The following is a 17,120-nucleotide window of genomic DNA, read 5'->3' as shown; positions in this document are numbered from 1 at the left end:
GACGAGCCACACATGAGTAAAGTTGCTACAAAGTGGGGTGCATCGTGCACTACGGGAAGTGGACATATTGCAAAACATGTCATGTGCATCTAGTGTGTTACAAGGTGGAGGGAGACAATATGCTTGCAACAGTTGTCATCAAAGCGAATTTTGGGCCAGGGCCTATGGGCCAGAACTGAAATAGCAGTCCATGGAGTGACGCTATCCCGGTTCACCACGCAGCCAGAAATTTTGTTGCAATCCCTCACTTGTCAAGTTAATACTCATGATAGTCTATGACATTGGGGGGTGACATTGTTCCATTCTGTCTCACATGGACAAACTATTAATGGACGGTACTATTGTCACACTTTCCTGCACCGACACCCATGATGGGCTATTTGGGAGAGAAAATGTTCAAAACATCTTCACAATGCATTAATTCTTCAGGATAACATGGAAGCACATACTCCATGCGGAATCGGCTCACATGATGATGGTGCGAAGTATTGGAGCATCCACAATATTCAGCAGACTTATCGCCTTGCGAGTATGATCTCATACCTAAACTGAAAGAGCCATTGTGTGGAACACACTTTCCAGAACATGAAGACATCACCACAGCATTTGTGAAATCTGACGATTGGCTTATGGCGAGGCTGCAGGTATACAGTGTCTTCGATAGTGCTGGCAGTGTGTAATGGATTCATTGGGAGATTATTTCAAGAGACTCTTAAAATGTCACACGGCCATGTTCCCGCCCTGTACTATTGTGTACAGTTGCAATTGACAATAAAACACATTAGAAACAACAAAATTTGTTTTAGAATTATATATTAATACTTTCAGCTGCTGACGGGCATTGATATATATCAACAGTGACAGGTGAAAATGTGTGCCCCGAGCGGGACTCGAACCCAGGATCTCCTGCTTACATAGCAGATGCTCTAGCCATCTGAGCCACCAAGGGCACAGAGTATTGTGCAACTGCAGGGACTCTATCACGCACGTCTCCTGCGAGACCCCCATTCTCACCTTGTGTGTCCACACACTACATTTGTAGTGTCCCTACCCAACGCACTCATTACTTGTGGAAGACAGTCTTACCAAGTCCCTTAAGAGTTCGGGTAATATGTGTGCATCCGCACAGAAGAGGAAGGTCGTGGCTGATATTGCCAGAACTATGTATTTATATGGATATGGTGTCTGTTCTTTTGGACATGTCCGAAAGAACAGATACCATATCCATATAAGTACAAAATATGTTTTGTCTTTTTTGTCGTACTGTATCTTTATGGCAGTGTGTGTGTTCATCCATCTCCCTACATGTAAAGTTTACCTGTGAACTGAGTTTCCATTTGCATGCTTCACAATTTTTTAATTTTTTATAATATTCAAGACAAAAAATAGTAGCCGTGACTTTTGTAATGGCCCTCATATTATTTGAAAATGGGTGGTTATTTGAGCAGTCTGTTTGGATTGAGTGACAGGATGAACAGGGAGGGTTATTGGATGCTTTTGCTGCAAATAGTTCATCTTCATTTTTCTCAGTTGTTGTCAGTGGACCCAGACAAGGCTGCATCGGCATCAACCTGACCTGCACGGTTTTCTGCAGATCACCAGTGGCAGCAAAGCAAGGTGGGGGTGAGCAGCAAAAGAGGATGCGGCCTCCCCCTTCCTCCTCCACAGCAGAGGACGACGTTTACAATGCAGACACAGATGTCGACGATGATGGTTCGGGTACGCCATCGGACAGTGACCTCCCTCCACTTCCGCAGCTTCCGGACCTCTTCCGGGGAGCGACATTCCGCTTGGGGCCGTCTCTGTTGGAAGGCACCGCAGAGAAGCTGAAGAGGTACATCACGGCCTACGGCGGGTGAGTGCAATGTCATTGTGTGGGGTATGGGGAAAAGTCTGGACACCTCTACCGAGAAGAGGACCCAGTGGTGGGAATTGATTTTTTAAAACTGTGTACACAATAATACAGATTAAGATGCCAGGTATCACACCATGCAGCCATTCATTCTGGTGGCCACTTTTTTGCAAGTAATTGAAAAAAAATTTTTTTTTTTTTTTAAATTTTGTGTGACCCTTGATAGTGTTAAAAAACAAGCATCTTAGACATTTTTTGCGTGAGGTCTTCACATGCAGAGTCATGGGTTCGAACCTCTTCAGCTAAATTAGTTATTTTTATTCAGATAACTGGTTTAAATGTAATTTTTTTTTAATTCATATTCCTATCTCACTAGGGGTAAGATAGATACCGCCTACAGGAAAATCAGAGAGACCTTTGGAGATAAGAGAACGACTTGTATGAATATCAAGAGCTCAGATGGAAACCCAGTTCTAAGCAAAGAAGGGAAAGCAGAAAGGTGGAAGGAGTATATAGAGGGTCTATACAAGGGCGATGTACTTGAGGACAATATTATGGAAATGGAAGAGGATGCAGATGAAGATGAAATGGGAGATACGATACTGCGTGAAGAGTTTGACAGAGCACTGAAGGACCTGTGTCGAAACAAGGCCCCCGGAGTAGACAATATTCCATTGGAACTACTGACGGCCGTGGGAGAGCCAGTCCTGACAAAACTCTACCATCTGGTGAGCAAGATGTATGAAACAGGCGAAATACCCACAGACTTCAAGAAGAATATAATAATTCCAATCCCAAAGAAAGCAGGTGTTGACAGATGTGAAAATTACCGAACTATCAGCTTAATAAGTCACAGCTGCAAAATACTAACACGAATTCTTTACAGACGAATGGAAAAACTAGTAGAAGCCAACCTCGGGGAAGATCAGTTTGGATTCCGTAGAAACACTGGAACACGTGAGGCAATACTGACCTTACGACTTATCTTAGAAGAAAGATTAAGGAAAGGCAAACCTACGTTTCTAGCATTTGTAGACTTAGAGAAAGCTTTTGACAATGTTGACTGGAATACTCTCTTTCAAATTCTAAAGGTGGCAGGGGTAAAATACAGGGAGCGAAAGGCTATTTACAATTTGTACAGAAACCAGATGGCAGTTATAAGAGTCGAGGGACATGAAAGGGAAGCAGTGGTTGGGAAGGGAGTAAGACAGGGTTGTAGCCTGTCCCCGATGTTGTTCAATCTGTATATTGAGCAAGCAGTAAAGGAAACAAAAGAAAAATTCGGAGTAGGTATTAAAATTCATGGAGAAGAAATAAAAACTTTGAGGTTCGCCGATGACATTGTAATTCTGTCAGAGACAGCAAAGGACTTGGAAGAACAGTTGAATGGAATGGACAGTGTCTTGAAAGGAGGATATAAGATGAACATCAACAAAAGCAAAACAAGGATAATGGAATGTAGTCTAATTAAGTCAGGTGATGCTGAGGGAATTAGATTAGGAAATGAGGCACTTAAAGTAGTAAAGGAGTTTGTCTATTTGGGGAGCAAAATAACTGATGATGGTCGAAGTAGAGAGGATATAAAAAGGAGGCTGGCAATGGCAAGGAAAGCGTTTCTGAAGAAGAGAAATTTGTTAACATCCAGTATCGATTTAAGTGTCAGGAAATCATTTCTGAAAGTATTCGTATGGAGTGTAGCCATGTATGGAAGTGAAACATGGACGATAAATAGTTTGGACAAGAAGAGAATAGAAGCTTTCGAAATGTGGTGCTACAGAAGAATGCTGAAAATTAGATGGGTAGATCACATAACTAATGAGGAAGTATTGAATAGGATTGGGGAGAAGAGAAGTTTGTGGCACAACTTGACCAGAAGAAAGGATCGGTTGGTAGGACATGTTCTGAGGCATCAAGGGATCACCAATTTAGTATTGGAGGGCAGCGTGGAGGGTAAAAATCGTAGGGGGAGACCAAGAGATGAATACACTAAGCAGATTCAGAAGGATGTAGGTTGCAGTAGGTACTGGGAGATGAAAAAGCTTGCACAGGATAGAGTAGCATGGAGAGCTGCATCAAACCAGTCTCCGGACTGAAGACCACAACAACAACAACAACATTCCTTTGCCACATCATTTTAATCACTGTATGAAATTATTCATTTGTTCTCATTGTTTCTTTATATCTTTCTTTTTCCATTCAGAATTTTCATCAATGTGAATTTAATTATATTTGTCTATTATAATATTTAAATACTTGAAAGTGGTGATACATCAGTTTTAAAAAATCTATTAATATTGACTGTAGAGTAGTGCCAAACATTCATATTTTGTTAGAAGATATACACTTTTTTGGATGATAATCATCATACAAACATTTAAAACATAGCCTACATTACTATTTCACTGTGGGCAAAATAATAAAATAATGCAGATGAAGATTTAAATGAAAGAAGGGATTTTAAGCAAAACAAAATTCAAGTTAAATGAGGAATAGGAATCATGAATCCGATAACATAAATGAAAATATAGTATGATAAAATGAAAGACATTAAATTGAAATTAATTCATAAAATTTATTAAATTCACATGAGCTAAGATATCAAGTGAAAAAAAATGGTCCAAATTAAAAAATTTTCTTTTTACGAATCTTAAAATTATTTATAATTGTCTTTCCAGATTATGCTTAAAAGATGAAAAGCTAAACTGAGTCGTCATTGTCACATTGCCTGCTGTCGCCTTTGTTGTCACACTCATCCTGAAGAAGCTGAAGTTCTGTGATATCTGTTGTTACATCTTTGTGTACATTGTCTCATTAATAGCGATATACTCCTCAGACCCACACATAACACTCACGAAATGTGTTCATTGCGCATACCGGAAAACATAACAAAGAAAAACACAGTTTGTAAAATAAAAACAGGGTTACTCATCATTTGTTTATCACAATGTTTCCAAAGTTAAAATACACATATATACTACTTCTTCTTTTCTTCTTCTTCTTCTTAGTTGTTGCTGTGTTTTCTACATTCCTCCACCAATTATTTCTGTTCCTGGTGTGGTGTCACCGCCAGACACCACACTTGCTAGGTGGTAGCCTTTAAATCGGCCGCGGTCCGTTAGTATATGTCGGACCCACGTGTCGCCACTATCAGTGATTGCAGACTGAGCACCGCCACATGGCAGGTCTACAGTCTTCCTAGCACTCGCCCCAGTTGTACAGCTGACTTTGCTAGTGATGGTTCACGTACAAAATACGCTCTCATTTGCCGAGACGATAGTTAGCATAGCCTTCAGCTACGTCATTTGCTATGACCTAGCAAGGCGCCATTACCAGTTACTATTGATGCTGGAAAACAGGTACCGTCAAGAGCGATGTTCACCAATTATGGTTTAAAGTTAAGTATTCCAGCAGCTACATACTTTTTTGCTAGTCTAATTCCGTGACCTGTTCCAGACCTCACGCCAGCCTGCGTGAGCTAAAACGCGTGCCTTTCGGCTTCCTCTCATAGTGGGTTGGCTCTCTTGCCAATCCACAACACCTGGCTTTCGTGGTTCATTCTTCTTTTTCTGACTCGTATATATTACATCACACAATGTGTATTGATCACACAAAAATGTCATAGCCCCTCTGCTATAGCAAGAACAAACACTATTTATGGAACATAATACTTTATAGAAACACACAGATACAGTGAAGTACAGGTTGTGCATAGCACTGAACACATTGACTGTACAACAGTGATCAGGTTACAGAATAGGCCGAGCACTCGTTTGCTATCACTTAAATAATACCAACCCAGGTGGCCTCTATAAGTGGGCCTGTGAACTGCATGGAAACTTGATCTCTGAAGTTGTGCACGTCATGAGTGAAGGTACATCACTCCTCCCTCCCAGGGGTGGGGAAACCACTTAATTAAAAACACTAGGCACAGAAATATACATGCTAACCACAGTAGGCAGAAATCTTAGACAGGGCTGAAATAGTGGTCGCCATGGATGCGGACAGACAGTGTGCCATGTAGAGAGATTTGTAATAAGCGTTCTCTACAGTGAGCCAATACCGATTTAGGAAGGACCCAACAAAATTGACAGGAGCTGCAGCATTGGCCAGCGAGAAAGAGATGCCTGTGGTGACACCTGTTGCTGAACACAATGGATGCAATTGGTGATAAGCCAAGTAATGTCCCCACCTATACCCGGCCAATACGAGTGCTACTGTGCCCTGTCTTCGGTACTGGAGGTCCTCCACTGACTGACATGCAGAAGCCACAGTACATTATGGCATAATGAAGCAGGAATCACAACCCGGGGAGCAGCGTGCTCTGTAGCTAACAGAAGAACCCCATCAAACACAGAAAGGCAGTGCTGGAGGGAGAATTAATTACGCAAGGAATCTGAGGCACGGTCGAGGGGTTTTTTTCAGCCAACCTTGCTGCACTAAAGAGAGTACACAGTGAAGTACAGGATCCGCAGCAGCAGCTGATGCTGTCGTGGCACCAGTGATTGGGAAACCAATGACCACATTCTTGTTCTCATTATCTAAATAGAAACAAAGCAACTTGTCCTGATCAATGCTGTGTCCGGCTTGATCAGAAGGCAAGATAAGCCATTGGCATTGGTGTGTTACGCCATCGGCTGGTAATGAATGTGATAATGATAACAGGAGATGAAGAGAGCCCACCATTGCAAACAATGCACTGCCTTGTCTGGCACTGAAGCCAAAGGGTTAAAAAGAGCAACCAACAGCTTGTGATCCATCATTGTTACGGAGGTAGACAAACAGATGCTGAGGTTCATTCAACATTGTCTGTAGCAGCAAATTGTGACATCATTTTTACTCTCACATCCAAACATTGATATTGAAAACGATATTGAAAACATCATCACAGTCTTCTTCTCTGTTCTCATCTTTCTTTTTCATTTGGGGTTGGCTTTTCTAATAATGTGGCAACTTCTGTCCTGCTGTAAGGCTTTATCTCCAATGAGGCCAAGCTTCTTCACATCACTCTGCATCCAAAGACTGTAGAAATTATTTAATTCACTATTGGCAATTTTCAAGCAGTACATCAAAAGCTAAAATAATACAAACATTAAGTACAGAGTGTTCTCATATATACAGAACTACTCAAATATGTCATGTAAAAGCTGTACACTACAAAAAAGGTGACAATAATACATTGCTTACATTTTGCTTCTGCACATGTCATAGTTTAAAATCCTCCGACACATATCATGTTATCATCAAAAATATGCTGTTTCACTGGAGAAATACAGTAGCATCGCATGAGTGTTGTTACAGAAGAATGCTGAAGATAAGTTGCGTAGATCACGTAACTAATGAGGAGGTACCGACAGAATTGGGGAGAAGAGGAATTTGTGGCGCAACTTGACTTGAAGAAGGGATCGGTTGGTAGGACACATCCCGAGGCATCAAGTGATCACCAGTGTAGTACCGGAGGGAAGCATGGAGGGTAAAAATCGGTAGAGGGAGACCAAGAGATGAATACACTAAGCATATCCAGAAGGATGTAGGTTTCAGTAGTTACTCAAGAGATGAAACAGCTTGCACAGGATAGAGTAGCATGGAGAGCTGCATCCAACCAGTCTCTTGACTGAATACAACAACATCAACAACAACAACACATATAAGTGTGAAGCTCTGTTCATCATGAGATGATGTAAATTACATGAAATATTACCAGTGTTAACATCATTCACGTTATTTTTTTACAAATAATGTTCTAGCGCACTGCTAACATGTAAACAAAGGTGAGTGGTGCAAAAATACATTCACAAGTCAAGGCTTACTTTTTTACTCCTTGGTTCTAGAGCACTTGAAGGGCCTTGGCCTGCATCACAATATCCTGCCATTCTATCCGATCCATGGCTTTCCGTCTCCATCCTCTTGACACCCAGCTTTTTCATGTCTTCTTCAACTCCCTCCGCCATCTGCCTCCAGTCTTGCCATCAAAAATCCTCTTGCATGCTCTGTCTTCTTCCATTCTGACCATGTGCCCTGCCCACCGCAGTCTTCTTATTTTAATGATAGTGACAGTGTCAGGTTCTTCAAAAAGGTGTTGTAGTTCTGTATTCGTACGAATGCGCCAACCATCTTGATCATGCGAGGGTTGTTTTTTAAGTAAGGGCCGTTCGCGCGTACAGTCCCGTTGTTCGCGTGGACGCCGCAACAAGCCACCGCGCCACTTGCCGGCATCCTTCCCGTTCACAGTGATGCAAGTTGCAGCTCTATAGCTGACGTGTACGCATCGCTGTGCTACTTTATAATGTTTACGATTATTGAATCGCCCACCGCGTGTGAGATACGGTCAGTGATACGTTTTTTGACCGAGAGAAGCCTATGAGCTGCAGAAATTCATCGTCAGTTAACAGAAGTTTATGGCTTGAATGCAATGAGTGAAGGCAAAGTGCGTCAATGGGTTAGAGAGTTTAAAAATGGCCGTCAAAACGTCCATGACGAAGAACGCTCAGGCCGGCCCTCTGTGATCACTGATGATTTGGTGGCTGCAGTCGAAACAAAGATTCGTGAGGACAGAAGATTCAAAATTTCCACTCTTTCTTTGGAATTTCCACAAGTTTCAAGATCGGTTTTGTACAAAATTGTGTCTGAAAACCTAAACTTTAAGAAACTATGTTCTCGGTGGGTACCCAGACTCCTCACAGAGGACCACAAAGGGAAGAGATTTGCCACTTCATTGGACTTTTTGATTCGTTACGAGGAAGAAGGGGATGACATGTTGAGTCAAATTGTCACTGGAGATGAAACATGGGTATCCCCGAAAGCCAGCGACAATCGATGGAATGGCGACTCACAACCTCACCCGTCAAGGTCAAAGCCAAACAGAAGCTGTCAAAGCGCAAGATTATGGCAACTGTGTTCTGGGACAGGCGCGGTGTTTTGCTAGTGGACTTTATGCCACGAGGAACGACAATCAACTCAGATGCCTACTGTGCAACTCTAAGGAAGCTCCGCAGAGCAATTCAAAACAAAAGGCGCGGCATGCTGACAAAAGGAGTTTTGCTCCTGCACGATAACGCTAGGCCTCACACCTCTCAAAGGACTCGGAATTTGATTGATTCTTTTGGCTAGGAAGTTTTGGACCATACACCATACAGCCCCGACCTTGCTCATAGCGATTTTCACCCTTTCCGGTACCTGAAACACCATCTTGGCGGGCAGCGCATCAATGACGACGATGAGGTGAAAGCGGCCGTGAACTCTTGGCTGTCGGAGCAGGCGGCCGAATTCTTTGAAGAGGGAATTAAAAACTTAGTTGTATGGTATGACAAGTGCATAAATAAACAAGGCAACTATGTAGAAAAATAGGTAAAAGTGTGTAGAATCAGAAAATAAAAGTTTTTTTACAAAAGTATTTGTATCTTATATTGGGCCATATATTTTACGTAGCACCTTCTCTCCCATATGCTAAGGATCCTTTCCTCAGTTACAGTCATGGTCCACGTTTCGGCACCATACATAGCAACTGGTCTTATAATTGTTTTGTAAATGAGCATTTTGGATTTTCGTGATAGAAGCGAACTCCTAAGCATGGGTAAAGCGGAAAAGTAGCCTCTGTTACCTGCTGCTATTCTGGCTTTCACCTCACTGCCAATGTCATTTGTCTCTCTGGTAGTTGACCCAAGGTACTTGAAGTCTCTCACCCTTTCAAACTCCCTGTTGGCTATCCTGAGATTTGGTAGGTTTTGTTGGTTGGTCATTGCCGTATACTTGGTCTTTTTGACATTGACTGTCAGGCCAAGTTCCCTTGCACCTTTCTCCAGTTGTTGATAGGCATCGCTTAGCACAACAGTGTTTCATGCGAGTAATGCCACATCGTCAGCATAGGCTAGGTACTGTAGTGAACGATGTAAGAAGGTTCCTCCTTTATTTAACTCTATCCGACTTACGACTTTTTCTAGGCGAAGGTTGAATAGTAATGAAGAGATATTGTCACCCTGTCTAAGTCCCTTCTTCACTTCCACTTCTCTGGAGATTTCACCCTGTATTTTTACTTTACAGTTGGTTCCGCTGAGAGTCATCATAGAAAGTTTAATGAGCTTCTTAAGTATTCCAGCCTCTTCCATTACATTCCACAATGCCACTCTTGAGATGCTATCATAGGCATGTTTAAAGTCAATATAAAGGTGGTGTATGTTAATTTAATCGTAACATTTTTCTAGTATGCGCAATGTGAATATCTGGTCGGTTGTTAACCTATTTCTTCTAAAGCCACTCTGATAGTCTCCAACTCTTTCTTCCATATATGGAGTAAGCCTGCGGGTTAGAATCTTGGAGAAAACTTTGTATGTAGTATTTAGTAGGGAGATTCCTCAATAGTTCTGGCAGTTTAATTTATCTCCTTTTTTATGTATGGGGCACATTATAGCTGTTTTCCACTCCTTTGGCATGCTCTCCTCTTGCCATATATTCAGTATTATTTTATGAATTGTTTTCCACAGCGTTTCCTCACCGTATTTGAGAAGTTTGGCCTGGATCTGATCTTCTCCAGGTGCCTTATTGTATTTCAAGGTCTTAATGGCTTGCATCACTTCCCCCAGTGTAGGTTCTGATGTTAAAACCTCTGGTCCATAGTAAGTTAGTTCCACCAGTTCCTCTCGTTCTAACTCTTCTACTTCTGGGTTCAGTAACTCTTGGAAGTATTCTGCCCACCTGTCAAGTATTTTATTACCATCCCCTATCAAATCCCCTTCTTTGTTCCTACACATATTTGTTCTGGCTTGGAACCCGGTCTTTCCTTCTTTTATCTTTTGGTACATTTCATGACTTTGCTTCTCTTTTCCTAGCTGTTCAATTTCTTCCAGTTTTTTTCTTTTCTTTTCTAGTGCTCTTTTCTTCTCTGCAGACCCTTTTCGCTACATGGCGCTTTTCATTATATTCATCTTGCTCGAGTTCTTCTCTGCAATAATTAAATTCATGCTATATTAAATTCCTCAATTCTTCTCATACATTCTTTGTCAAACCAATCTTCCTTCCTTTGAGCTTGTTTATATCCTGAAACCTCTCCAGCTGCCTCGAGGATTGCAGTCTTACATTGTTTCCACATTACTTCTGTATGTTCATTTGATGTGCCGGTCTCATTCTTAATCCCCTCTTCTATTTTCGTCTGATATGCTCTCCATATTTCTTCTAACTTCAGTTTTTTAATGTCAAACATCTTTTGTTGTGGCCTTTTTGTTTACTCAATAGTGAGATCTTGTGTGTATATTTAATTCTCACTAGATGATAGTCTGAATTGCAGTCAGCTCCATGTTGGCCCCTAACATCCATTATGTCCGATCCGTGTCTCCAATCAATCAGTATATGGTCTATCTGATTTCTGGTTTGTCAATCTGGTGAAATCCATGTTTCTTTGTGTATTTTTTTGTGTGGGAAACATGTACTGCTGACAGTCATGTTTTTGCTTATAGCAAAATCTACAGCTCTTAGTCCATTGTCGTTTGATATTTCCTGGAGGCTATGTCTTCCTATGGTTGGTTAAAAGGCCTCTTCTTTTCCTATTTTTGCTTTCAGGTCTCCTGTTAATATCTTGACATCATGTTTGGGAGCCTAATCATACAGTTGTTCTACCTTGCTATAAAACTCGTCCTTTTGTTGTTCATCTGCCTCCTCCATGGGTGCATTTACATTTATGATTGTAATGTTGAAACATTTTCCCCTTAACCTTAATATGGACATCCATTCATTGATTGGTTGGAAGCACATCACCGCATGTTTCTGTTCTTTAGCAACAACAAAACCTGTTCCAAAAGTATTCATCCTCCTGCCACTATAGTAGATAGTGAAATTTCCCGTGTCCATTATGTCACTCTCCTTCCACCTAATTTCCTGGAGAGCCAATATTTTTATACTGTAGTTGTTTACTTGTGTTAGCAGTTGATGTAGGGCTCCAGCTTCCTATAGGCTCCGCACATTTCATGTTCCTATGTACATATCTCTTATCCTTTTTTTGTTTGCTGGGGTCATCATGGAAATATCTGTCTGGCTTACTCCTTTGCTAGCATTCGCAACAATTGATGTTTTGCAGGGGGAGATTGTTAATCTTCTGCCCAACAGTTTGGGGGGTTGCCCCTTACAGCTCACAGGGTAGCTGGCTCCATGTTCAGGGGAGCATCCTTAGCCTTTGTAGATCCCTCTACTAACTGCATGGCAGCAGATGATTTGTATCGGGTTTACTCCCTTAGGGAGACTGGCTTTACCACACCTCTAGAGTCCTCCCTGCTCTATGTTGTAGGATGTTAAGAATGATAAGAGAAAGGGATAGGCTTAGGATAGAACCAGACAGTAGATAGGTCGTTGTGGGACACGCTTCGTCTGGCTCCTCCCCATTGACCTGTCTATACCCCCGCCGGCGAAACATTGCACTTGACAGTTCGCTTTTTGTCTAGTTAGGTTGGCTATACTGTAATAGCGATGTTGCAACAGCAGCCTCTATACACACAGCAGACGATACAGTTTTCCGTCCCGTCTCGTAAATGCAAGCGATTGAGCAATTACAGTGTATATAAAAACTCGTTTTTAGTTGTACTACAATGACAGGAAGTAAGCAACCGTATAATAATGCATATAAAAGCATAACAATGCACACCCTTTCGATAACGGAGCAAAGAAATACAAAAAAAAAAAACAAGCATCTGACGACTGGTACTTTAAAATCAATAATGTAGGTAGCTTACAAAATAAATAATAACCGAGATTGCAATAAATAACCAATATTAGTAATTTTTCACTCACCAATTTACAGCGATAATGGCGCAATTCCATCCAGCTCGCCATCGTCACTGTTGTCCGACTCATCGCCAAAACCGTCTTCATCGTCGTCATCAGCAAGACAAATCATTAATTGTTCATGGGCACTGATAATGCCTTCTATTGTCTGGGCTGCTCGTATAAGCTTCTCGACGTGCTCTACTTTTTTTCTCCATGAGGCTGCATCCACAGTCACAAGAGCTTCACGCAACAGCTTTTCCACCTCTGTTATTGTAAAGGACTTGTTGTTGTTCCTTACATACATTTTTACATCACTCCATATTAACTCAATAGGGTTGAAATGGCAGTGATATGGTGGCAGCCTTATTACAGTATGACCCTGCTTCTTGGCAATTTCGTCTACTACATATGTAGGTGTCGTAGGCTTATTTTCTTTAACAAGAGAATATAACAGAACCTTTGTCATACTCATATCCGCTGCAATATTTCGAGCCTGTAACCACTGCACCATAACTTCTTTTCGATCATTTGTGGTTGGGGCTTTGTTCTGTATCACCGAATGATATGGCGCATTGTCCATTACAATTGTTGTAGGGACAGGAAATTGTTTTAAAAGGTTCCTGAACCACTCAACAAATCGTGTGTGATCCATATCTTCATGGTAATCACCAGTCTTTTTTGATCTAAAAACTAAAAGTGCGTCAGGGACAAAACCACTGGAGGAGCCTGCATGGACCACAATTAATCTAGCTCCTCTTCCCGTCGGCTGATGGCCGCTACTGCTGGGTGTGTTATCCGTCCAACATTTATTCACAGCTTCCCCGGCATTAACCCACGTTTCGTCTAGCCAAATTATGGAATGAATGTCTCTGCCCACAATTTTGTGCAAGAAAATGCTACGAGTGGTAACAATATGTGCCCTCTCTAACAGTACTTTGCGTCCGTCTAGCGTTTTGTAACGGAAACCCATGTTTTTTGCACAATTTTTAGTGATGTTTTACCACCCCTGAAGAGTTCACTTTCTTTTAAAGAGATTAATAACTTGGCTACAGTCGGATACTCTTTTCTGCTGTAGTAAGCATAAACATGCTTACGAATTGCATCTGTCTGGAAAGAATCTGAATCTGTGATAGGACTAGGCCGCTTTTTCTTCTTTCCCGGGGTTGATAAAAATGTATTATTTGATCCAGACAGCTCGGAATCATTACGGCTCACTTCAGTATCTTCCAAGTTTTGTAGCAATACTCCCTTACTTACTACGGTTCTTGCACTAACACCAAGAGTTTTCGACGTACGTTCCACCACTTTGTCGGCAGGAATTGATGGCTGTCCATGAGTGCTTACGTAGTTTTTCTCCTGCTCGTAAAACTCACGAGTTCTGCGTAGTAACTCCAGTGCCTGGCTGTTTAGCGGCACCCCTCGACGCAAAGGATTGTCACTAGGTGAACGAAGTCTTTTCGGTGGCATTTTCCAAGTATGTACACTCACAACGTAACAAAAGTCACAACGATATAGCACACAGTACAACGAAAGCACACGGTAAACAACATACAATTCACGTTGTATACACATCCACTAAACAAAGCCGGCAACGCGGGAACTTTGACGTCACAGCACGTGAGTAACAGCTGTGCTCACTGCGCTGTGATTGGCTGGCGCCCCACGCTGAGCGCCTAGCGCCTATCGTTCTTCACTTGTTACTCTGTTACGCTGCCAACTTCATACGCAAACGTCAAGTGCAATGTTTCAGCGGCCCGGGTATAGTGTGGGTGGCCCTACTGGTAGTTATGCTACCGCCGGCATAGCCCTCTCGACCAAGAGCACGCAAACCTCCTCGCTCGCACGGACAGTGCTACGTTAAGGTGGTGTCCCCTGAGGAGGCCCAAGTCAAGACTGCCAGTGCACTAATCGGAGTTAATACATTTCAGCAATAACAGTTATAGGCTTCATGTCACAACATCTTTTTACATCAGTTGACAACATACAACTTGTTACGTGATGATATAGTCATAAGGAGCAAAGGGACAGGATAGGAAAATTTATTTATAATAAAGTGGCATAAAAATACAAATGTTATCTGTTCTAAATGTCTCGCAGTGGCTTGGGCGCTCATACAGAACATGGCAACACCATTCTTACATAATACTTTGTTTGCGTATGTATTGCAACTGCTGAAAGAACACAGAGGGTGCAAAAAGCATGCGAGTGATACAGCCAGGCACAGGTAGTCTTGGCTTGTAAATGTATTTTTGTGCCAAGGACCTGACCTTACATGTTAGCAGAGTGTTAGAACATCGATTTGAAACTATTTATATGAATTCTGTTGACATTGGTAGCATTTCATGTAATTTACAACATTTCATGACATACAGAGTTTAACACTTATCTGATATTACTGTAAATCTACAGTGACAAGACATACTTTGACGACGACATGTATACATGTCAGAGGATTTTAAAGTCTGACATGCTGAAGCAAAATTAAGCAGTGATTATTATCGTAGTTTTGCAATGTACTACCGTCTACATGACATGTTTGTGTAGTTATTTATATACGAGTACATTCTGTGCTTCATTTTTGTGTTATTTTAGCTTTTTCAGTATCACCTGAAAGTGATCCTTGCATTAAGATGCCCCGCCAGTATGCCACCGATATAGTTGCACTATTGGTTGGAGGATAGCATTCGCGTATCGTACAGCCTTTACGGCTCCTTCCATGACCACCAGTGGTGTACATCAGCCCCACATAAGGCCACCCCAAAACAGCAGAGAACCTCCAACTTGCTGCATTCGCTGCACAGTGTGTCTAAGACATTCAGCCTGACCGGGTTACCTCCAAACACGTCTCCGATGATTGTGTGGTTGAAAGCATATGCGACACTCATCAGTGAAGAGAATGTGATGCCAATCCTGAGTGGTCCGTTCGGTATGTTGTTGGGCCCATCTGTACTTCACTGCATGGTATCGTGGCTGCAAAGGTGGACCTCGCCATTGATGTTGGGAGTGAAGTTGTGCACCATGCAGCCTATTGCACACAGTTTGAGTCGTAACATGACGTCCTGTGGCTGCCCAAACAGCATTATTCAACAAGTTGGCATTGCTGTCAGGGTTCCTCCGAGCCATAATCTGTAGGTAGCAGTCATCCACTGCAGTTGTAACCCTTGGGCAGCCTGATTGAGGCATGTCATCGACAGTTCCTATCTCTCTGTATCTCCTCCATTTCCGAACAACATATCTTTGCTTCACTCCGAGATGCCTGGACACTTCCCTTCCTGGCACAAAGTAATAATGCTGACACGATCAAACCGCGGTACTGACTGTCTAGGCATGGTGGAACTACAGACAACACAAGCCGTGTATGTCCTTTCTAGTAGAACAACTGTAACTTATTGGCTGTTGGAGCCCCTCCATCTAATAGGCATTGCTCATGCATGGTTGTTTGCACCTTTGGGCAGGTTTAGTGACGTCTGTGATACAGTATCCACAGTCAATGTCGATCTTCAGGAGTTTTGGGAACTCGGATGATGCAAAACCTTTTTTTGATGTGTGTACTTAAAAATTTCATTTCTTGGGGATGTGACATTATCAAGAATACTGTCTGCGGTTTTTGTGGCATCAGGGCTGAAGTTGATGTTGTGAACTCGTTTGTTATTCTACTGATCCTTAAAGTGATTGTTTCAAGTGATTCTGATTAATTAAGCGGAATATACGGAGTGAGGAAGACATAAGAAACAGACTAGTACCGGCAGAAAGGGTGTGCTTGTCCAAGAGAAGTACGCTAGTATCAAACATAGGGCTTAATTTGAGGGAGATATTTTTGAGAATGTATGTTTGGTGCACATCATTGTATGATAGTGAAACATGGACTGCGGGAAAACTGGAACAGAAGAGAATTAAAGCATCTGAGATTGATTTGGTGCTGCAACAGAATGTTGAAAATTAGGTGGGCTGATAAGATAAGGAATAAGATAAGGAGAATAGGTAAGGAGAGAAATGTACGGAAAATACTGACAAAAAGAAGGGTCAGGATGGTGGAACATCTATTAAGACATCACAGAATAACTTTCATGGTATCAGAAGTAGCTGTAGTGGTAAAAACTGTAGAGAAAGACAGATATTGGAATATGTCCAATAAATAATGGAGGACGTAGGTTGCAATTGCTAATCTGAGCTTAAAAGGTTGGCACAGAAGAGTAATTCATGGCAGATCACATTAAACCAGCCAGAAGACTGATGAAAAAAAATAATAGTAATAATAAATGATGTTGATTTATGTGACACACTGTGTGATAAAGAGTTCATAAAAGTTCTTCTACTCATTTCCAGAATTACATCACATTCTTGAAGCCCTCCTCTACATTGTGCCTGATGAATATAATATAGGTATTACATCAGTATGTGTGTGTGTGTGTGTGTGTGTGTGTGTGTGTGTGTGTGTATCTGAATGCATTAATCTTAAAGTGAGATGGTTCTTTTTATTATTTACTTTGTTTTCATATGCATCATGTGATATTGTGGCAGA

At 41.7% G+C, this 17,120-nt stretch overlaps 1 protein-coding gene across 1 annotated transcript in view; it reads left to right on the top strand.

Annotated features, from left to right (window-relative positions):
* The window catches only part of LOC126425128 (DNA repair protein XRCC1-like), a 73,823-nt gene that overhangs the window by 44,768 nt on the left and 11,935 nt on the right, over window positions 1-17,120 (top strand). The window contains exon 12 of the mRNA XM_050088071.1: window positions 1,595-1,855. Within this exon, the coding sequence (XP_049944028.1) occupies window positions 1,595-1,855 (261 nt within the window). The remainder of the gene's footprint in view (window positions 1-1,594; window positions 1,856-17,120) is intronic.

This window comes from Schistocerca serialis, chromosome 10 (genome assembly GCF_023864345.2).
Source record: "Schistocerca serialis cubense isolate TAMUIC-IGC-003099 chromosome 10, iqSchSeri2.2, whole genome shotgun sequence".
NCBI lineage: Eukaryota > Metazoa > Arthropoda > Insecta > Orthoptera > Acrididae > Schistocerca > Schistocerca serialis.
Note: the sequence above shows the minus strand (reverse complement) of the source record. Positions and strands in the feature narration are given on the sequence as shown.